Raw genomic sequence first — 22,449 nt, 5'->3', positions numbered from 1 at the left:
GCATTTCGTGAAAGGGGCTTTTTGCACTCATTTATTCTATCATTTGCTTTATATGACAGTATTTACAGTGTCTGTTGACACACAAAATGTGTAAAATGTCAAACTTTGTACCTGCAACACACAAAATGAAATGAAGAACACGTAACGTGTGCACCAAAAGCTAAATGGTGACTACAGAATATTAAATAGTGATCAAATTATACTAATTTGTGGACAAGGAACGTATAATGAGCGCATAAAATGCAAACATATGGGTTTAATATCATCCCCAAGAACGGACATCAAATGGAGCGCACACTTGCCAGAAATTTGCAGTTCACGACTGCCTCTAGTCTACCAAGGTGCGCTCGATTTATATGCCAGCCGGTGTACAAAACGATCGTGTTATTGTTACGAATTGCTATTTTTTTGCGCATATTTTATCTATGGCCACAATTTAGTATTTCGTAGCCTGGTGGAGCCCAAATTAAAGCTGTCTGCAATTCCCGCTTTGTGTCTTCTTTACTAGTTAGGCCAGTCTGCTCCCTGCTGCAGTGTGGAAAGTAACGCCGCCGTTTTCTTCTACGCCAACGGCGTAGCCATCTTTAAATGCCTCTTTTCCGACGTCATAGATAGTGCGTAAGCGGCGTTGGGGAATGAGCGCCCCTTCCTCCCGCATACACGCGGAAGTTTGGTTGTCTTTTTCTTTTTTTTTCTTTTTCGTACCGAGTGGAGAGGAGCTGCACACGGCACTCGAGTGAGGTAACGACCCGAATAAGGCATTTACTCTTCATTCACTCCCACAACACGGACACGAACGCATTGCTCTGCTCCCAAAGCAAAATTGGCCACTTGTAGCAAACGTTTCCACGAATAAGTTTGTCGTGTAGGGGATTTTCTCCTGTCATTTCCTGCGTGCTCTTTTGCTAGCTCGTGTTGCCTTGCTTTTTACGAGCGACTTTAGCATCTCGCCAAGCCATGCAAATAAAGAGGCTGCTCTGAGTCATTTCCTCTTTTTATTCTGCCGTCGCTGCTATTTTCTCTCTTTGCCTTAAAGGTGTGGTCGATTTAATTTTTGCGATTTTGATGGAGGCTTTTAGCGTGTTTATTCTCGCCACGTGCAGCGAACCGAGCGAGCGTTAAGCGAGCATCGTTTCTTCCAACATTTAGACTGCTAGTGCTGATTTACGGAGAAAGACAGCCAGTAGCATATGTTGCTTTGACATTCGTTTGGCACACCGACTAAGCCCTGCTGGCTCCTGCCGCCGCTGCTGGCCGCCGCCGCCGCCACCTTGGGTCTATTTCGGGGCTGCTGCAGCGAGCGTTGCACTTAAACCGCAATTGCTGTAAGTGGCCAATTCACCAAGTTGATGTGGCTCCTTAAAACAACATTTTTAAACTCGACACACACAAAGCTATCAGAAAAGCCCCGAAGATGCTTTTTCCCCTTCATCTATATGTATTGAAGCATTTTCCATTCCTTAGAAAAATTGAAGAGCACAAGTTGCCCCCTAAGTTTCCATACATGGATTGTGACACTTTCAAAATAACAAATATATGTCGAAATCTTTCCAAATGTTTTTGTATGGTTGCAATTGAATTTAATAGAAAAAGTGGAATGTATTTAAATGTTTCCAAAAAGTTAGAGGTGATGATAGAAGGCTAATGTGAGTCCATGGTCCGAAGCTCGACGCTTTCCTTGCAGAGCATGAAAGCTGCTATAACTGTCATTCGGTTTTTGCTGCCGTAGTTTAGAAAAGCAAATATAACAGAATGAAATCCTAGATTTAAAGCAAGACCGGTTAGCCTACGTCAAATAATGATTTTCAAAAAGTAATTCAATGTGCAAATTCAGGGGAATACGTTAAGCAACACAGTTAAGTCTTACTTTTTGTTTCCATTAGGTGAAATGAACATTATCTCATGTTTGTGCCAGTCTGAGATTTGAGGATCGGAATGTAATGCATCTTAAGTAGCATAAAGTAATCCCCGCATATTTGCTGTTCTCTCGGCACCGATTCAATTTTTTTTTTTATTCCGACTCGCCGACTTCAATTCTGTAAGGTCCTGAGAGGACACACGGCCTACCGGCCTGCTAATATTCCGTTTGCAGTAGTTAAGAATGCAGATGAATTGGTGGACATATCTTGTCATTTTGTTGTCAAACAAACACTCCAACATAGAATCAAACAAACAAACAAACACTGCAACGACGACTTTGATCCCCTCACTGGAAAAATAATCCATTGTAGAAATGTTTGCCGGCCCAACTGGAAAGCACTTCACAATGAATGCATTGTGACAAACTGTCATGTTGACTAGCCATCTTTCCATACTTATACTCACCCGTGATGTTTGTTGCTTTCCACTGACAGCCCGCAGGTGAGTGAAATAAGACAAATAGCTCACAGATAAGTGCCAAAGTAGGAAAAAGTCATCTGACCATGTACTCGGAATGCATACAAACATAGCTCATTCATCATTTTATGATCTGAATGCATGCATATAAATATAAAATAGGCTGTTGGCCCTGAAGTTATCATCTAGTGAAGGTCAGTGCTGGTAAACATGGAGCAAGCAGGCTGGTGCGGTGGTGGCATTTCACACAGTGTCCGCAATCTGCTCCGTGCCACCACATTCGCACACAGTGAGGATTCTCTCATTCCCTCTCTGTCCACCAATTTCTGGACTAAAGGCTGGAATATAATGGTGACGAAGGGCTGAGCTCAATTAGTCCATTTGACTTCCACAGTCGACTCCCAATTTTTCCGTCGTCAGACTTTTACGAGGTTGTTCTCATGTGAACATTGTTTACCTATTGCAGGTACACGGAATGTGTCTGCTTTGAGTTTAACATGGATCACAAATGGAGCTACCTGACACACGCGCACGCGCACACACACACACACACACACACACACACACACACACACACACACACACATCGTGTTTCCCTACAAATGAGTTGAGCCTCTGGACTCGAAAGCATTTTGTGGTCTTAGCTTGGGTTGAAAGGTTTGGTTGCAGCTTTTTGACAAGCGGTAAGGACCAATTCCTTCCTTTTCTGTTGTTGAACAAATTCCGTTGTAGTTGCTCTTGTGATTTGGTTAACTTTTTAGGAATGACCTGCCTGTCGGTCTTCAATTCTGCTCCAATCACGAATTTTCAAAACAATGCTGGAAACAAATGTGCTTTCAAAATTTCTGATAGTGTTTGTGGCTTGTCTGCCGATTCTGTTTTTCTCTCATTTAAAAATGTGACAAACTGCTAAGATATATAAAACAAAAAGTAGTTTTTTAGAAAATATTTGTGTCTATATTTTGTGCTGAATGTAAATATCCTACTTTATTTCAGAATTTCAACTCAAAACGTGAAACACATTGCAGTTTCTTTTTTTATCAGCTGTAATAGTCCAATTGATAAAAGTCACTCTTGTAAGTGTGCCGACATGGGTTTGACTGTTTGAACTGAGCTGGCCAAATAAATGATTCTTATAAATCAAAAGCCAACCACAACGCGCTCCGGCTGCCTTCCAACATTTCTGCTCGCTTTCCTCACATGACATTGGGCGTTAGCATTTTCCTGCAGTCCCACGCTTGCAAGTGACATGAGAAACAACTGAATTGGTCATGTGAGAATCAGATGGAGCAGCTTAAGGTTTCAACAACAGCCCCCCCCCCCCCCCCTCCCCATAACTGCAATCCTGCTGTCATCGGTGACCCGGAAAGAACACGGGCGGGCACATGCAAACTCTTTCTTTCACTTGACTACATTTTACCGCCCCCCCCCCCCTCCCACCTCGTCATTAGCACGTCTATAAACAGGAGCAACAACAAAAAAAGGCAAATGTTAACTTTTCATTGAATCTTATTTTCTTTCCAGAGTGCCGTTTTGAGAAGAGCCCCCGGAAACAGCAGCATCACAAGTGGAGGTCCCACACGGAAGAAAGAATATTCACGTGAGTTGCCAAAAGTATCATGGTTAGCTGGAGTTGGACATTGGACGTGAAATTGTGGACATTGAAAAGTATTTTGAAATGCTTGTGAACCGCTTTGTATTCACCGATCACAAATTCACCTGCATTTGCATTTTTGGAGTGATTTTGTTTTTCCCCTTCAAAATAGTAAGTACTGTAATTGCGTATTTGCAGTTCACAAAGCGCAATGCTATGAATGAAATCACTTTTCTTTTTTTTAGTCCCCCCCCCCCCTCCCCCCTCTTCTCTAAAGACTTGTAATCAAGGAAAGACAGTAGGCCTCTGTGCCTAGTGAGAGGGTGTGATTTGCTTTTGCCCTCCCCTATCAGCAGCCAGGTTCATAGGTCAGCGCCGTCTTGTTTATAAACACTGTGGACAAGCATGAAGTAGGCTCGTCGCCACACTTAATGCGGAACCTTCAGTCAGAGTGCCGTCGTTGGTAATTTCACACCTCTCATCCAGCCGCCCGAGGAGGTAAGTCGCTCGCTGCCTCCCTCCCTGGCTCGCTTTGGCGTTCCTTGGCACGGCAGTTAAGTCACGGCCGGGGAATCAACTTGACTGCGTTTGACACTCTTCTCTTCTAGCAAGTGGGACACTTTGTAGCGCTCAGAATGAAATTTGCCATCCTCTATCTTTCCACTCATATTGTGAATTGCCAGACCGCACGTTCGTTTATTGTTTTACGACTGGCGTGGGGGGGAGGAGACAACAGTCAGGAGCTGATAAACTCCGTACGCCGGTTCATCTGGTATCTGAACCAGAACCCCTCCACCCCTGCCCTCCTCGTATATGAGTCCTGAAATGGTATTGCGCAACCACACATGGCGATCGATCAAACCGTCTTTTATCAGAGAGGTGTGGGCACCCCAACAAAAAAGTTTGTTTGCCCGAATTTGCGCCTTTTGCTAATCGTCAACTATTAACCCGACCCACTAAGATTGTGTTTTAAGTGTTTGGCCGGCAGCGAGGCTCATCTGACATTCCCCACATGCAGCATTCTTGCCCAACTGCGCTGGGCCGCGGGCTTCACCGAGACCTTATGATGATCATTTGACTCCGATGATATTGCTGCTTGGGGCTCTTTTTGGGGGGAGCGAGGAGAAGGAGCAATTTGTTGCTCGATTCTCTCGAGCCTGTATTGTGTTCCGCGAGGCTTATCTTGCTTATTAGATGCGTAATTCTCTGAGCAAGAATATCGCATTCATATGCGATATTATTGACTTCTTTTTGCATCTTTTGTGTTATAAACGCAGCATCGCCAGTGCTCCAAATATCCTTTGAGAGCTTTTGAGGTTAGCCGCAGCTGATGTCGACGTCGTCACGGTCTCAATTTTATTCCTTGTGCCGAGTAGCTCAAGGCCCCGTTAACACGGAGCCCATCTAATTCGAGCGCTCAACCGTATTCTTCAGCGACCGCGGCGAGAAGGGAAGAAAAAAAAAAAGATGCGGGCAAGGACAGAAGGGAGAAAAAAAAGCGCACAACACGCTCTGCACCGAGCTAACTTGCTCGGCAACAGAAGCTATGAGCTGCCGGCTCCATATCAATTTAGAAGAATTGTTGACTATTTATATTGCTGGTGATGTGGGAAAAAAAGAAATAAATAAATACTGTTGTTTTGCAGGGGAGCAAAAGTCGGGCAAGCACAATGCGAGTCCACGTGCACACCAGATTTTGTTTCCTGTGCGTGCTCACCTTCCTCTACCATCAGTCCAGCCGCTGTCACGGCGACGGCCACCATCAGCAGCAGCACCGCGCTCATCGCCACGCCAACCACACCCACAATGACCTACAGATTTCCCAGGACCCGTATGTAAGAAGAGCTTCTCCGACGACCGAGTCGGCGCATCCGTCGGGGGCTTCGTTAGAGGAAGAGCAGCGTTTCTACATCTACCAGTTGTTCCGGCGTTACGGCCAGAAGGATCGCCTGGATTTCCAAGGATTCCAGAGTCTGTTAGTTAGCTTGGGTCTAGGCCAAATCAAAGTGGTGGACGTGGACCACGAGGATCTCGGCCACGACCACGTGGCCCATCTAGACATTCTGGACGTGCAGGAGGGCCTCCACTCGCACGGCGAGGCTCACGACCACGCGCTTCACGATCACGACACCCTACGGCCGCACACAGAGGAAGGGGCCACGCGGTGCGCCCGGCCCTCCCCCGTGCCTCCCGGCGCATCTCCGGAGCACCCCCGTAAACACCATCACGATCACAATCACAGCCACGATCACGCGCACGGCGCCGATCCGAGCCACGATCATCCCGAAGATGACGGCGACCGGCGCTCGGAACACACTCCGGATTTGCCTCCCTCCGACCCGAAGCGTCCGTCTACCGACCCAACGGACCTGCGGACCTCTCCCCCCCCAGCAGAAGCCAAGACCAAGAGGCCCAGAAAGCCGGGAAGGGTCCGAGGACAACGGGGTCAAAACAAAACCCTCCCATCTGCCACGGGCCTCTCCGATCACAACCACGAGCACAAAAACGGAGTGGATCACGGTCACGGCCATTCCCACAAAGAGAAACGGGAAGCGCCCAGAGGGCCCGACAGCGCCACGGTTCTGGGCGCCGTTCTGGGGGGACACGCCGGTGGCCTGGCTCACAAGCATGAAGAGGTAGCGTGCGTGACACAAATGAAAGAAAATGCGTCGAGTCCTGTTGAAAAGCGTCTGTCTCCCTTTCCTCCCCCAGTGTTTGAACCTGACCCAGCTCCTCACCTACTACGGGCTGAGTCCCGAGTCCCTCATCTCTCCGGTACAGTTCACCTACCTGTGCCCCGCCCTGCTGTATCAGATCGACAGTCGCGTGTGCATCCGCCATTACCACCACGTGGACGTGGAAGAGAATGTCAGTTCCGGTAAGAGCCGTCGTCGCACATCCATCGATCCGCTGAGATCGCTCCAAAGAATTGCAGCTGAAGCGCGGCAGCACTCGAGCTCGCGCAGACAAGATCACACACACACACACACACACACACACACACACACACACACACACACACACACACACACACACACACACACACAGCCTTTGATTTGGAGTGCACTTAGTCTGAACAGGAAGGCCTGCAGACGTCAAGTCTCATCAAGCACTCCAACGGGTTCAGGTTGTATCAACTTGACCAAAGCCGTATTTTAGCCTCTCGTCATTTGTATTCAAATCTTTTTGGGGTGCCATTTTAACTTCATCATTTGTAACTGCACTTTTTGCTTAAGAAAAAGAAAAGAAAAAGTATGATCGCAAACAGAGATTGTCAGCGTAAGGCCTGTTACTAATTAAAAAGAGCAGCGCCATAAAGGAGGTTAAGGATCGCCACGTGATCTCGTCACTCACGTAAACGGCTCATCAAGTTCACCTGCGCTTCTTGAACCAGAAGATATGATTTCATCTGCCAGTTCTGATTTGATTAGTGTGATTGAGTGATCATCGAAAAGCTGAAGAAAGACATTCTTGTAAGATAGCCACTCCAAAATAAAAATTGCAATCGGACTGGAGAACAATTTGAAATAACACGCCGAGAAAATACTTAAGAGCAGTAGCATTTTGTTTTGAAATTGCGTCCCCAATGCAAACATCACCACCTAATGTAGTGGAGCCAGCCAAACCAGACAGACAAGAAACGTAAACATTGGGCAATTTGGGCCGCGAATTATACTAGTTACCTAACAACCGAGATCGTCTCATTTCCACTAAAGTGAAAAGGGCTAGCTGTCTCCCTCCCTCCCTCCCTCGCCGTTGGAATAATTCATTTTCTTTCTTTTTTTCCTCTCATTTTCTGCTGTGCTGAGCACTGATGGAAACTCACCAGAGCATCATTTTAAAATCAACAGATTTGGTTTCAAAAAATAAACATTCCCAACTAATGGAGTGTTTTTCCCCTAAATGTGAATAAATACAAATGTCAACTTTGATTAGAACACAAGCGCCATTCTCAAGATGTATTTGGTGCTTTTCGGTTGCATTTACTGAGGAACAGCCATTCGCTAACAGCCATTGCGCTTTGGGGAATGCTCTCCAGAAATTGCTCACACAAGCCAACGACAATGAAAGTGTTTGGAGTTCATTCGTTACGGGATGTGCAACAATGTTCACCAGATTGCAGATGAGTGACACCTTTTGCTTTCTTGATCCCAATTTCAATTGTAAGAACCAAATGGAAGAGGATGAGCACCCTCTTTTATTCATGATTAAAAGCAAGGGAGCCCGTATCAAATAAATGTGCTCCAGGCGGCACTGCGTCACACTCCTAAAAATGGAAACGTTAACAAGGAAGACGGCCCCAAGCGGTGGCAAAGGGCGGCGATGGCGCCTCGTTAGTGGCGGCGGGCGCCATTCGTCGGTGGGCAACGCCGCGGGGGCTTTCTTCCGTTTACCTCCCGCCGGCATCCGTGGGGGAGATTTGCAGTCGCGCTCCCACAATGCCCGCACCTGGTTTTAGCGCCGTGCCAATTAGGAGCGGCTAAGTGACACCGCGCGGCTCACTCATAATTGGAGAAAGGATGCGGGGCGGCTCTGGTTGCCTCAATTGACCTGGACACGCGACGTGCCGGCCTGCTATTCACGACATTGCTGCATTTTGCCTGCTGTAACCAATAAGAAAGCAAGTCAAGCGTAGCTGCTTGCGGCTTTTTTGCGTACTGAAAACAAAAGGAGAAATCGGGCCCTCCACTCTTTGTGTCCACTCTTAACGACGAGGCTGACTCGTCAACATCCGGGCGCGCTCCCGTGCCCTCTGGAGGGATTACTTGGCAGCCAGAAGTTGCTCTTTGGGGAAAACAAAAATGCACATCGATTGGCACACAATGTCAGCTCTGAAAATGCTCGGCCACTTGATGCATTTGAGAATGTTTCACTAGCATCAAATCCTTTGGGTACGTGACGATCTCCTTGAGCCAAAACATCACGGTGGCTGGCTTCAAAGCGGGCCCGGGCTGACTTTCGTCATTTTTCGCAAGTGTCTTTCGCCAACTTAGAGCACTTTGGAAAAAAAAAAAAAAAAAAGGGGTGAATATCGGGCTTTCTCAATGAACTTTGTTTGACCTTTGAAACTTTTCAAAGCACGTCCGTGTGATATGTGTGCGCTCCACTTTGGTCCTTTGAGACCACGAAAAGATTGTTTGTCTAAGCTAAGCGCTACTTGAAAGGCTATGGGCAGGTTGAGCCGCGGCGAATGATCCAGATGTCGGCCAGCCCTCCAAATTGTCCGGCGGCCGCCTGCCAAGAGGCATTTGGGCCCGTTTTCTGAGCAAGAACCTTTGCCAAGGGAAATGTTTTCCTCTGGTGTTTCTTAATCCTACAGCGAGCGGCTTAATGAGACAGTGACAGCTTGATTGGGTTTGTCTAAAAAGCACTGGAGCTGCATCATCTGCTCACCACCTGGGGTCCGTTCCGCAAGGGGAAGCGGCGCCGCTGCCATTTATGCCACTTAAGAGTTCTTTCTCCGCTCACTTGAGAGACGTAACGTAGCCTTGGATTGAAAAGAGTACGCACGGCCGCGGTATATCATCTGGCAAAGCTTTGTCAAGCTTCAAGGTGGCGGGCGCTCCAAAATCACAAAGCAGAGGCGCAACCATTGCTGAGGACGCCACTTGCTTGTCAATCAAGTCATTTGACATTTTCTGTGCTCAAAGATGAGCATCCAGCCCAGACTTGACTCTAATTTTCTTTAACCTCGCTGTCAACATGGGACGCCTTCCGCTCAGGTCAATAAAAGCCCAAAGCAAAGGTGGGCGGCTTCGCTTTAGCAAACACGGCGGCAGTGGCGGCGGCGCTCTGACATTGAATTTCATACTCCATTAAGCATTTTGTGACCAAAAAGTCGTCAACTTTTTCCACTTTGGCCTTGCGCTGTTTTGACACTTGAAATGATAGCGTGGCTGTTTATGGCGCCGCTGCGCCTGGTGTCCTCCATCAAAGGCGTTGAACACGCCACAAAAAAAAAATATGACAACAAACTTTCTCGCTCCTCTTTTGTCTCCAGTGTGGATTTGGTTGTGGGGCTTCGTGTCCATCACCATCATCAGCCTGCTGTCTCTGCTGGGAGTGGTTCTGGTGCCCATCCTCAACGGGTCCTGCTTCAAGTTCCTGCTCACTTTCTTGGTGGCGCTGGCCGTGGGCACCCTCAGCGGCGACGCTCTGCTTCACCTGCTGCCTCACGTGAGTCACAGAACGGCCGTCTCCACCCGATCCGGTCTCGACCCGATCCGGTCTCGACCCGATGCGACCTCGATCCGCTTTTTGCGCCGACAGTCTCGAGGGCAGCACGACCACGGCGACCCCAGCCACGGCGACGATCTGGCCACCGACTTTGACGGCGTGTGGAAGGGCCTGACGGCCTTGGCCGGCATTTACCTCCTCTTCATCTTCGAGCATTGCGTCGGCATGTTTAAGCACTACAAAGATCAAAAGGTAAGACGCCAGACTTGTGGCAGATGTTTGGACGGCAATTTTGACTCTGTGTTTCTTGTCGCAAGGCCGCCGCCAAAGAAGAGGGCAAGATCGGCAGCAAGTTGTCCGACCACCAATTGAATCGGCGCTCTGATGCGGAATGGGTCCACCTGAAGCCGCTCGGTGACGGTGAGTAGCGGCGGCCGGCCGGCTCGGGTTTTGGCCGGCTCGGGTTTTGGCCGGCTCGGGCTTTGGCCGGCTCGGGCTTTGTCCGGTCGACCGCTGACGCACGCCTTCCGTTCAGAGCCCGACGGCAGCGTCGTCGCCCTCGACGACGGGCGCGACCAGACGACGGCCGAGTCCCCCGGCGAGGTGGCGCTGTCGCCCGCCAATGCGAACGGACGCAAGGCCAAGCGGCGCGCTCACGGCCACTCCCACGGCGGCAACTGCCATTCGCATCAGGAGATGAAGGACGCCGGCATTTCCAGCATCGCCTGGATGGTCATCATGGGCGACGGCATGCATAACTTCAGCGACGGGCTGGCCATAGGTACAAACTCCGCCTCTTCTTTTGCCATTTGGTGCGCTGTCTGACGCTTTTTGTGGCGTGCAGGCGCGGCCTTCAGCGCCAACCTCACGGGAGGCCTCAGTACTTCGGTGGCTGTTTTCTGCCACGAACTACCTCACGAACTGGGTAAGTGGCCGCACCCAGTGACGGACGGCGTCTTGGTTCGCATTTGTTTTTGTAAAGTGCCGCCTTTCTTTTTTTCAAATCCATTCATCTCTTAAATTCCTGTGGCGCTTGTTGGAAATCAGGGGTTCTTGGGAATGCCATGAAAGTCTTTTATCCGAAAGAATCCAGATGTCGAGTGCCGTCTCGAGCTTATTTTGGTTGGCCTCGCCTTTACGAAAGAACCCGGCGGGACGTCCGCCCGCCCGCGGCGCCGGCCTTTTGACAAGCGCTCCCGTTCAACAACAAAAAGGGCGTGGCCGAGCAGCAGGCAAAAGACGCCCGTCGCCAGCTGAAGCTCCTTGGCGGCGGGGGTCACTGCGGAGGAGTCGGGCGAGTCGAAAGCGCGTTTTGACTGACGGCTGATGGCGGAGGCTCATTTCTGCATGCTGCTAATTAGCCAGAAAGAGCCACTTGTCGCACGCAGGGAGGCCGCCACCGCCGCCTCCTCGCTACTTCTCTCACCAGCCCGCCCTCCTTTCAAATTTATAGAGGAGGCGCGGGCCACGGGCGGCCCAGAAAAAAAAAAAAAAACAGAAAACCTCCCATTCCTTTTGAAGTGGTGTCTTTCGGGTCGGCGACTTTTCTGTCTTTTTGCCTTCAAGCTGCTCTTGTGTGTTCAGGCGACTTTGCCGTGCTGCTGAAAGCGGGCATGTCGGTGAAGCAGGCCATCGTCTATAACCTGCTGTCGGCCCTCATGGCCTACGTGGGCATGGTGATCGGCGCCACCGTGGGCCAATATACGCACAACGTCACCAGCTGGATCTTCGCCGTCACTGCCGGCATGTTCCTCTACGTGGCTCTGGTGGACATGGTAATGGGTTCAATGCAGAGCCGTCGGGCCGGTCTCATCTCCAGGTTCCGCTCAATCCCGCCCGCTTTCTTTCTGTGCAGCTTCCGGAGTTGCTCCACGGCGACAGTGAGGAGCACAAGCGCTGCCAGCTGGGACACTTTATCCTGCAGAACTTGGGCCTGCTGACCGGGTTCGCCATCATGCTGCTCATCGCCATCTTTGAGAACCGCATCGTCTTCCACTTTGACTTTTGAAGGCGTTTTTTCGGTGTCTTGACCTCATTTGTAATGTTTACGCCCCCCTCCCCATCCACCACCCGTCGAAGCGTGACTCCCTGAAAGCACAAGCGAGGCGAACCGAGATGTTTCGCTCCTCTCCAACTTGTTTTGGCAGCATATTGTCCCAAAGGATGCTCCCTCCCTCCCTCCCAACTTGCTCACTAGCGCACCCTGAAATGTGAAATGAAGCCGCTGTGGACTTGATGGCAAAAATTGTCTTTACAATTGTCCATTTGCGTTGGCTCGATTGCGCAACACACCGCCCAACCTAAGCGCGTGTCAACGGTCGCGTCGAGAAAATAAACGCCGGTGATGTTTGGATTAGCTGAGACCTCGAGAAACGTTTAGCAGCTATTAGTTGATTTTTTTTTTTCTTCCACTCACTTCATTGCAGTGTTGATTTTAGTTTCTACCGAGCGGTATTTAGTGTAGTTTCATATTAACGTGTAGTCTTGACAATGTGTGAGCTGCCAATGACGCTATGAAGTGGGGATTTAATATCTCCTTTGAATTTTTTTTTTTTTTTTCTAAATATCTCGTGAAACTGTTAGTGATTCTTGGGTGTCCAATCTTGACATGACCCCAAAGGTCGTCTCCTCCCTTTCAATCGACATTCCACTGCTCCCGACGAGCGAGGCCTCATTGCCTACTTTCGGCCGCTACGACTCTTTTGCGTGAGTGTGAGCACTTGAACCTGTCACCGTGTGACATCTTTGACTTTTTTGTCGTCACTCCTGCGGATCGGATGATCCTGACCATCGCATGACCGGCAACTAGTGCGTGCGTGCTTTTGTGTGTTGACTTTAAAAAAAAAAAAAAAAATGAATTTGAGCTGTAGGAAGTTCCAATCTGGATCAACTTCCATTGGCTTTGTAGCTAAATTCAAAGAAAGAAAGAAAAAAAAAACCCTCCTGTTATGTGCGGGTCAAAATGACCGATTTGATGATTCAAGAAATACAATCAAGTTCTGCCTGGAACGTTCCGTATTGAGGAGGAGAGTTTCAAAGACATGTTTGTAACGTCCTTTTCCATGGTGTCAAATTTGTCGTCTTCACGGTGTCTACTGTATTGGGTCGGGTCGGGTCAGCTGTCTCGTATTTTGAATGTTGAACTTTTTAGTTTCGTCGAGAAAGCCGAGCGAGCGCACGATGAATAACTTGTAAAATGAAGGTCAGCAATTTGGTTTGCTATGTTGTATGCTGTCCTAACAGATGGGTAACATTAAAAGGATTTCGAATCAAGATTTTGTTACAAGATTTCACTTTTCAAATGCTCAGAACAACTTTCGGGAGCTCCCTGCTCATATTCACAAAAACGTAAGCTTTGCACGAGTCAGACTTGGACACCAAATAGAATTTGTCTCTTTTGTGAGAAATTAATACAATACGTGATCATGGAAAGAAGAGTGAAGCCGTAAAAAGTTTGGTTCAGGCGCTGAGCTGACAGAGGAGCGCCACACCTCGTCGGATCCAGTGGTCGGCGTCCACGTCCGAGTTGAGCGTCATGGCGATGACGTAGTTGGTGGAGTGGCCGGTGGTTGACAGCGTGCCCCGTCGCTCGCTGGTCTTGTAGACGGGCGACAAGTAGCACATGCGTTCGGGAATTTCCAGCCGCTTGATGGGCTTCAGCCACATCTGAGCCGCAAGGGATACAACCAGAGGCACAGGTGGACGCGTCAAGCTCAAACACTTGGGCCCAAATTGAAACTTTAGTGGACGCAAACATGAAACGAGAGCGGCGGCGGCAGGCAAGGAGGGAGGGAGGGAGGGAGGTGTCCGTCCCTTGAGGCCAAAGCAAAAGATCAAGTGGGCCACTCACAACAACGACGTCAAGAAAAAGCCCAAAAACAAGCGTAACCAAAAAAAAAAACAAGCGAGACCTCCTCATTTGCATTTCAAAGCGCCCTCTGTTGTTTGCCGCTCCCCGTGAATAATAAACACATTTTTAATTATGTCATGTGCATTATTCATCAGCACTCGGGGCGACAACGAGGTAGAAAAACAATCAGGCAAAAACCTGATGACTTGCTGCTGGCACTTTGAATCTCCCGTCTACTTCCATTTGCTTCACGCAAGCGCCGCTAATTCAGCAACGCAAACGGCGGGAAAAGAGCTTTGGCCCTTTCACAATCATCACAATAGTGCTTGGAAAAAGAAAAGAGAAGAGGAGACACCTCAGGACGGTTTAGCGATAAACTAAGCACCGCCTCCAAAGAAAAAGGGGGATTAGAAGGCTATTATATAAGAAGCATTATATAAGGAGGCGTAGCATTCAGGGTTAATTCATCTATTAAATTTATCTCTCGTCATTGTGGGGAGTCGTTTTGATAACGTCAGGGTCACAATGCCTCATTTGGAAAAGTTTCACATACTTCGTCATCGTCTCTAAACTGTTTCACACCGACTTGCAGTCCCGCAGCTAGCGTTAATGCGAATGAAATGCCGCAAATGTTCCTGACTCACCACAGGCATGGTGTCATGCAGCACTTTGGGGTACGACTCGGCCAGAAGTTTGCTCTTCCTGTCCCAGCGGGCGCCATCCAGGAACAGGCCGTAGATGTACACCCCTGAGAGGACACAAAGCTCCAATTTTAATTCCTACATGACACACTAGGAGCCAAACTAGGAAAAAATGTTGTACTTATACTCGTAAAAAGTGCCACACCCAGTCATCTCGCTAAGTGAAAACTAAAGTCTGTCGAAAATTGATTAAGCGCAGTGGTGATACTCTGTAAACAAATTGCTGCCATCTGCCATGTTTTTTGTACACCGCTTGTCTCCAATGAGGCAAAACCACGTCAAGGGAAGAAGACATTTGGAGATAATAGTGTGTCAGCGAGATGACATTAGCAGCCTAGCAAGCGTTAGCGTGTTGGAGCCCAGCTGGAGGCCTGACTTTTCCTACTTCTTCTTCACTTTCACTATTGGGCATCCAGTTGTCGCTTAGCTTCAGCTTCTCAATCTCCACCTCCTCTCATGCCTGCGTCATATCTCGGGTCTTACCGTCGTCAGGAGCTCGCTTGTACTTGACGTCCTCCAGGACCTCAAAATCGAAGCCCAGTAAGTCGATGGGGATGGTGTGCTTCCTGGCGTAGTTCTGCTGGCTGCCCGTGAGGAAGGCCTGCGTGAAGAAGAACCCCGACACCCAGAATACGGCCGGGGTGCCGTTGTCGAACCATTCCTGTCGAGGAAGGACAAAAAAAGGCGACGCCGTGTTTAGAGCGTCCACCTCATCTCCAGCCTTCCCGACCGTAGGTGTCCACATACCTGCAAGAACCGGAGTCGCTCCAGGAAGTCGCTGATGTAGCTTCCCAGAGGCTTGAGGCTGGGGTAGGACCTCTTCATCCACATGCCCGGGATTTTGCCTTTCAAGATGCTGCTCACCACCTCCTCCAGCTCGGACGACATCACCACCAGGCCCTGCGCGCGAGCCCTCGTCTTACAACAAGTTCTAACTTTCTTACACGTTGACACGGGAAAAAGGAAAACGAGGCAAACCAAACAACACGACTTTTGAGAATTAGCTTGTGCAAAACTGCAGTTTTCCCGCACCTTGATGGCTTTCTGGAGGTCGATGCAGGAGTCTCGGATGATGCTGAGCAGATTGTTGAAGCGGCCCATCTCCTGCACCAGGACGGTGTTCATGCTCTCGTTGTAGCAGGTGGGGAAGTGCAGCATGACCAGCTCCAGGTCAAAGTCGGCCGGCAGCTTGCTGAGGATGTCGGCGGACACCTCGAACACCATGTCGTCCGAGGACTTGGCGTCGCCGCCCGACGAGCGGGACTGATCAGAGGGAAAGAAGCGGTGTCACGCGGAGCGGATGTGGGAGGGAGGGAGGGAGGGAGGGAACCCCGCGGGCTCGGCGCCCCCGCGGGCTTGGCGCCTCAAGGTTACTTCTTTGAATTGTCACTTGCATTGGAACAGACGTATTTGGGCGGCTTTGACTTTCATCCCAAGTGTTCATTCGTCCAACTTGACTGGAAGTTGCCGGAGACGTCTTTTTTGCACTTGGCGGCGCTCATCTGTGAATTTCGTCATTTGTTCAATCGCCCGGCCGCCGTCTATTTGTAGAATTACCAGCACGACTCTGCGCTCGACCGAGCTCGCTTTCGTTCCGCCTGCTTTGCTGTCACTGAGAGCGAGCCGTGAGAATGCTAACAAAGTCCAGGTAACAGAAATTCATCTTGTTCATTGGAGTCCCTAAATGAACAAAGTGTCTCCAAAGGTCAGCGCGCACCCTGTCTAACAGCGGAGGCAATTATTTATCTGCCTGCAAATGCCGAATGGGGAGACTAAAACAAAATCATTGCCCTCAAAAAACAAGTTAGTGCTCAAGAGCTGGAACAACATGAGGTCTCTTGCATTTGATCTGTTTACAGTATGTGAATATGCATATGAGCCAAGCTGGGAATGTGACATAATCTGACAGAGGGAAACTGTTCCTTTTCCAGCGGCGGCTGGCGGGCGGGCAGGCGGGCGCTAATGATGCGGCATCACACGGCGGGGGCCTCGGCAACGTCAAAGGCGAGCCGGGCCTCTCAAGGAGAATTTGCATGTACTTTTTGGAGAAGGCTCAACAAACAGCTAAAAAATGCATTTGTACTTTGCCTTTAATTAATCTTGCATCGCATATTTCAACAGAGCGCAATCAAATATTGAAGCCTGGCAAGTTAACATGTAAAAAGACGGAGGGGCCCCCCGGGAATGTTGCTGCAAGCTGATTGTGTGGGGGTGTGTGTGAGCGTGGCGAGCATATGCACGGATCAAGCCTTCCCTGGCTGTCAGGCCTGTTTTGGCTGAAATGGAAATATTCACGGTGGGAGGCGAGCGAGCGAGCGAGCGTTCTCCAAATGAAGACCTGGGATGCGGGCCAAACTTTGGCGTAGCGCGCGGGAAGGCGTCCAACGGCCTCGTTGGCACGCACCGTGTTTCACGCTGGCGCGCCAAAACTGCTCATCCGCATGTTTGCCGGGTCAGAGATTGACTCGGCCCTGATTTGCTTTATGTCTTACTCATTGAAACGCTTTCATGTCTGGACCCAGGAGGACTCGGTCAAAGTAGGAGCCCCAAATGGCCCACTTTGTGTTCAAGTTGGGTCCATTTTTTGGGGTGTCCTGGGCCCGTCGCTTGGGAACTGGTGGCCCAAGTTCTTTTTTATCCCCCCGCCAACTTTCTAACAAAGTATGAGAGATGGCCGTCTCAAAACAAAACGGATGACGACCTGTTTCATTTCTCAATGTGGGTCCCTTGAGACTTTTTCCGAAATCTTTTTGCTTTGCGACACGAAACCCAGTTTAAGAAAAACGTACAAACGATGTCGCGGGAGGGAGGAACACGAGGGGCAGTCAGACATTCATAATATGAAGCAGCAAGAACGTGTACCTGCGTTAGCAAGATGCTATCAAACAGCAACTGCGTCTCAGACTGGTCCTTGGTGATGTCGGCGTTGGCATTCATGCCGAAGATTTCCGGCGAGGGGTTGAGGGGCAGCGATTTGGTATACTCGATGTAACTGTCGTACTTGGGGAGAAAAGAAAAAGCTTGCACGTGGGACTGCTGACATTTGTTCTAATGACTATGTTAATGCCAGCCCATGAATAAAAGATGTGTGCTTGGGGGCGAGGAGGGGGGGGGGGGGGCACACTTGAGAGGCAAGTGCCACCTTTGCGACTGTACTTACGTCTCCTTCGGGGGGGGCAAAGTAGATCCCGCTGGGGTCAAACTTATAGTCGGCCTCTTCCACCAGCTTCTGATGGTAGAAGATGGCGAGGATGGTGCGCAAAGTCCGTCTGTCCCAGTCGTCCGTCACGCGGCCGCCGTAGTTGCACTCGCCCGTCATGTAACGCAGGGCATCGAACGGCACTTCCTGGTGGAATTCACGTTGTGTCACAAAACAATATGACGGCGACGGATGACGTCAAAAGTCCCTTCGAGGCGGGGTTGGGAATGAAAAACATGAAATCAAATACATATGTGGTATAATAAATATAACAAATCATAAATAAATATCAATGAAAACAATAATAATAATCTCTCCTGATATGGAAAAGGAGATCATTGTGATGATATGTTCCTCTCAAAGTCTCTCTGACATAATGAAGGGTGAACAAAGGCTGCGTGTTTGGCATTTTCCGGAGGCTGAAGGGCTTAAAAATTCAGCAGCACTTGAGAATGAAAATGTCAGGTCATTAGAAAAAGTTACACATTTTCGTCACCCTGGCAACGGCGCAATCCTTGAGAATGTGTAAAACTGTTCAAAGGTGTTGCGGAATACTGCTAATGTGAGACGGCCGCGAGACTTATTAGCATAGCAACGGCGAGGATACGACGGAGGTGTGAAAAGAAAAACCTGATGTTGCTCGAGGAACATCTGTAACTGCATCACGGAGATGCGAAGGTCGGTCTCGTTGAACTCGTACGGAATGTTCCATCCCAGCGGTCCGAACTTTCTCCTCTCTTGGGTGAGAGCGTGGAAGAAACACAAGCCGTAGAGGAGTTTCTTGAACACGCCCTGGAAACACACACAACGTGAAAGGTTAGCCGCAGCGGACGCCGCGAGGCGCACACGAGGCCTCGGAAGAGCATCAAAGAGCCACGCGACGGCCGTGGCGAGGAGGAACCAAAAGAGCGCCCCCGACCCACCGGCTTGCTGCAGCTGTCGAACCAGTTTGGGTCGGAGATGGGGTCCATCAAGAAGCAGCGGACGATATTGGGCCTCAGGCCTTTGGGAGCCTCGTTGGTCATCTTGACGCCGTTCTGGAGCACGGCCACCGGGAAGGTGGGCGACGGGTAGCTGGTGAGCCATAAGCGGAATTCCGGGTGCGTGGACTCCGGGTTCAGCTCCTGCGCAAAAGGCAGTCCAAATTTGAGAGGGAACGCAAAACCGGCTTGTGGTACGGAGGGGCTCGGCATAGTTGTGACCTCGCACACTCTTTCCAACGTGGACATCCAGGAAGTGGCCAAGTGACAGTTCTGCAGAACCACCCAGGTGCCGTCGGCGATGCCCGTCTGGATCATTTTCATGGCGATGGGTCCTTGGCCTTGGCCCAGAGAAAGCGACGTCAGCTTGTCCCCCGTGAAGCCCTGCGAGGCACGAGATGCGCCATCTTGTCATTTCACGGACAAAATGATTAGCGTAACTGTGACGTGGTCTCAACCACGTTTGACTTTCGAACAAAATGACTCTACTGCCAAATGAGCTCGGGTTTTGCGTTGCGGCTGAACCGACTGGTGTCTTTTTGTGGTGTCCGGGCACCTTTTCGTGTCCAAACTTGAGCAGAGCCGCCATGGGGTCGGAGCCCGGGGACAGGATGAAGATGAGCGGTGCGCAACAGTGGCTGTCGCCGAATGCGTTGCTCAAGTTGAACGGCGGCGCCTCGATGAAGGGCCGGCCCAGACTGTCGGAAACAAACTGCTGCACCATGGGAATAATCTGCCGGCCGCAAAGAAAGTCAAGACGAGCGTTCAAATCAAACAAAATGACGGGCGCGTGGCGCCAACCTTGTCAGGCCGGAGACATCGGATCACCAGCATCCTCTGAAACTGCGTCAGCTTCTCCTGCCATTCGTTGGGCAGCGGCGTCTGGTGGGGGTCCTGCACGCGGCGGCGCACACGTTACGAGGCGGCCCTTATTTACACCTTGTTTGTCAACTTTAGGGTTGGCGGCCGCTTGGCTGTTTTATTGAACTGTTCCAAGATGAATCATTGCAATTAAAGCCAAAAATGGGGAAGTGATTTGTCACGGGTGCAGCCGGCTAGGAAGATGTAGAAATACGTTGGGGGGTCAGAAAAAGATGCAGCCAACAAGAAGAAACGCAGACGCTGTGGGCAAGTGAGCGATGTTTAGCGTCTGCGAGACCTCGTTGGACTCTCGGGGGAGCGGTGGGGGGGTGCGCTCATACGGTGTGAACTTGACTGAACAGCTGTTCTGGCAACTGAGACCCAACCAATGTAAATTCTGCAACTGGAACAAACTGGATTTAATTAGATCCAAGTGTGGTGGCTGAGTGTGTTGATTATAAATCAAAGCGTGTGTGTGTGTTTGTGTGTATGTGAGTGTGCTGCATAATACGTGCGCGACATAACAATTTAACAGCTGTTGGTGCATCCAAACAGCACGGATGCTTCTAGCAAAATAGGGAACGAAGAGATTTAATTAGATAAAGTTTCAGTTCCTTTATCATTTAACATGGCGGCGTTGAATTGCACAGGCAAACAATTTTGGAGCTCTTAAGAAACTTTAGCCAGACACTTTTTAAGCACTACACAAGTGTTTGTTAGTGGACATATTTTGCAATTATTCATAATTTAATATATATATATATATATATATATTTAATAATGTAATATAATTGAATGATATGAAATATAATTTATATTTTTAATGTTTTAAAGCACAACTTTGCAGGGGTGGATTGTGTGTGTGTGTGGCATGTAGAGTTGTCCAGTGGAAGCCGCCACTCACCGGACTGTCATAGACCTCCTTCCACATGTTCCTGTTTTGGGCCATGTCCCTACGCAAGCCTTTGAATGGCTCCATGGCGTCCAGGCGGCAAAACTCGTCCCAGGACTTCTTGGGCATCCACGTGCAGGGGTTGGAGTAGGGGTTGTCCAGCCCCACGCCGCCCGTCAACAGGAAGTGCCAGTCGTCCTCGTTCACCTAACCCATTGATTTACACTCGTTGCTTTTTGTTGTGCAGCAAAATGGTAGCATCAAAGTCACAATTTTCATTGACATCCTTTTTTCTCCATATAATATTTTGTGGGTCGTAATCAGCTGGCAAAAATGTTTTCCTACCAGCTTGCGGTGCATCAGCAGACTGACGCAGAGGCAGAAGGAGAAGAGCAACTTGTCTTTCTCAAAGAGCGAGCGACACACGTTGACGTAGAGCGAGTAGGTGAAATGATCCCTCAGAATCCGCAGCCTGGAGAACACGGACGGGACGGGTGATATTCGTGGGTTGATTTCCATTTTTTTTTTCCCGGCGCCGCTCACCTCTCCTCCAAGTCGTCGCTCTTGTCCGAGTTGTCGATGGAGCTGATGAAGAGGTTGATGAACCAGGTGAGGGAGTACTGGTACATGGGCTCGATGTTGGCCAGGTCGGCGATGGCGAAGAAGAGGATGGCCGAGTGAATGGCGATGGGTTTGTAGCCCAGGCGAGTCTCGTCGATCTTCACCTCCGTCACCTCGGCCACCGCCTGCTTTTCTGTGATTTCGTTGGCCAGCACCTTGGACTGCGACAGGATGGTCACGGCCGTTTCATCCTCCAGGATGTTGCCCTCCGAGGAGGACAGCACCTGCAGGATTTTGTCCTCAATTTCCTTCAACTGCCTGCATGTGGAGAGACGTGAGTGAGGTTGAAAAGGAGCGGTAGAACCTTTTTGGGTGCAAATGAATGCGGTGGGGGTTGGAGTGGGTGGACCTTTTGTTCTCAGCTCCTTGAAGGATGAGAGCCTGCTTCTCTTCCTCAAGGTCAGGCCTCTCGCGGGCCACCACGATGCCCAGGAGTTGGTCCTGGATGCCCTCCGGGGTTATCATGAAGTTCAGCAGAGTCACCTAAGGACAAAGCGGGATGGGAGGGGAGCTCGTCAGTGAATAAGGTGGCACCAAAGTCGCCCCTCCCCGCTCACCTTGACGGAGGTCTCGGGCAGGTAGTGCGGGTTACGCAACTTGGTGGTGATATAAAAGCGGAAGTTGGGCGCGTATTCAAAGGTGCTGTCTCCTAAGCGGATGCATATGGCGCCGCCCTGTTTAAAGGTCTGCCTGAGCAGCAGAGGCTCCAGGATGGGGTCCAGCTCTTCACCAACATTCTCCAGCAGGACTGCAAGGGAACATGTTCAATTTCAAGAAGAGACGTCGGGTAACAGGCAGCTTTTAGTTGCTTCTCTGAAGCGGCTGCTCCTGCGACGAGCCAAGATCGACAACTGTTTGCGCCGAGCCCGTTTGGGAAAATTGGCCAAATTGGGAAATTACAGATGCCGTGACTGGAGCTCTGCCGGATGAAGATCCAGAGCCACTTTCAATCGGCGGCCAGGCGACACCGAAAGCGGCATCATAGACAATTACGCCGAAAAGCAAAATGCCATTATGTACTGGAAATGAGCATCATTTCAAAACACTTGGCTTCCATATTCAAATCTCTGCGTTATGTCTTAATGTGAATTATACAACGTTGCCTGCATCGGCATTCACGCAAAATAAAATATTAGCAATGCTTCCCATTGCATGAATATTCATGCGGAGCCCTATTTAGTATGATAATGCTCTTCTCATGTTGGGAACATTAACACTGTCCATAAATGAGGCAACG

The 22,449-nt window shown here is 49.8% G+C and overlaps 2 protein-coding genes across 6 annotated transcripts in view; one reads left to right on the top strand and one right to left on the bottom strand.

The window, feature by feature from the left end:
• Positions 1-621: 621 nt before the first annotated feature.
• Positions 622-13,381, top strand: slc39a10 (solute carrier family 39 member 10). Of its 2 annotated transcripts, none has more exons than XM_085919913.1 (11): positions 622-741; positions 3,862-3,937; positions 5,578-6,567; positions 6,644-6,809; positions 9,933-10,108; positions 10,202-10,360; positions 10,426-10,528; positions 10,644-10,889; positions 10,953-11,033; positions 11,693-11,883; positions 11,964-13,381. In XM_085919913.1, exons 3-11 carry the CDS (start codon positions 5,602-5,604, stop codon positions 12,114-12,116), a joined length of 2,241 nt encoding a protein of 746 aa, XP_085776039.1. In that variant the 5' UTR covers positions 622-741; positions 3,862-3,937; positions 5,578-5,601; the 3' UTR covers positions 12,117-13,381. The 2 variants fall into 2 exon arrangements, with proteins under 2 accessions (XP_085776039.1, XP_085776040.1); XM_085919914.1 differs by lacking the exon at positions 622-741 and adding an exon at positions 825-1,325.
• dnah7 (dynein, axonemal, heavy chain 7) overlaps positions 12,297-22,449 on the bottom strand; it is a 28,843-nt gene continuing 18,690 nt past the window's right edge. For 3 of the 4 annotated variants that reach the window (XM_085919909.1, XM_085919911.1, XM_085919910.1), the window contains 17 exons: positions 21,770-21,960; positions 21,562-21,695; positions 21,135-21,470; positions 20,937-21,063; positions 20,604-20,798; positions 19,640-19,732; positions 19,395-19,571; positions 19,061-19,222; positions 18,782-18,982; positions 18,489-18,650; positions 17,820-18,005; positions 17,522-17,659; positions 15,692-15,922; positions 15,407-15,559; positions 15,143-15,320; positions 14,603-14,706; positions 12,297-13,774 (listed from right to left, as the gene is read on the bottom strand). In XM_085919909.1, the coding sequence (XP_085776035.1) occupies positions 13,568-13,774; positions 14,603-14,706; positions 15,143-15,320; positions 15,407-15,559; positions 15,692-15,922; positions 17,522-17,659; positions 17,820-18,005; positions 18,489-18,650; positions 18,782-18,982; positions 19,061-19,222; positions 19,395-19,571; positions 19,640-19,732; positions 20,604-20,798; positions 20,937-21,063; positions 21,135-21,470; positions 21,562-21,695; positions 21,770-21,960 (2,975 nt within the window). In that variant the 3' untranslated portion in view covers positions 12,297-13,567. The remainder of the gene's footprint in view (positions 13,775-14,602; positions 14,707-15,142; positions 15,321-15,406; positions 15,560-15,691; positions 15,923-17,521; positions 17,660-17,819; positions 18,006-18,488; positions 18,651-18,781; positions 18,983-19,060; positions 19,223-19,394; positions 19,572-19,639; positions 19,733-20,603; positions 20,799-20,936; positions 21,064-21,134; positions 21,471-21,561; positions 21,696-21,769; positions 21,961-22,449) is intronic. The other variant, XM_085919912.1, reaches the window with a different exon arrangement.

The sequence above is a fragment of the Syngnathus leptorhynchus genome, chromosome 9 (genome assembly GCF_054491065.1).
Source record: "Syngnathus leptorhynchus isolate UIUO chromosome 9, UIUO_Slep, whole genome shotgun sequence".
Lineage (NCBI taxonomy): Eukaryota > Metazoa > Chordata > Actinopteri > Syngnathiformes > Syngnathidae > Syngnathus > Syngnathus leptorhynchus.
Note: the sequence above shows the minus strand (reverse complement) of the source record. Positions and strands in the feature narration are given on the sequence as shown.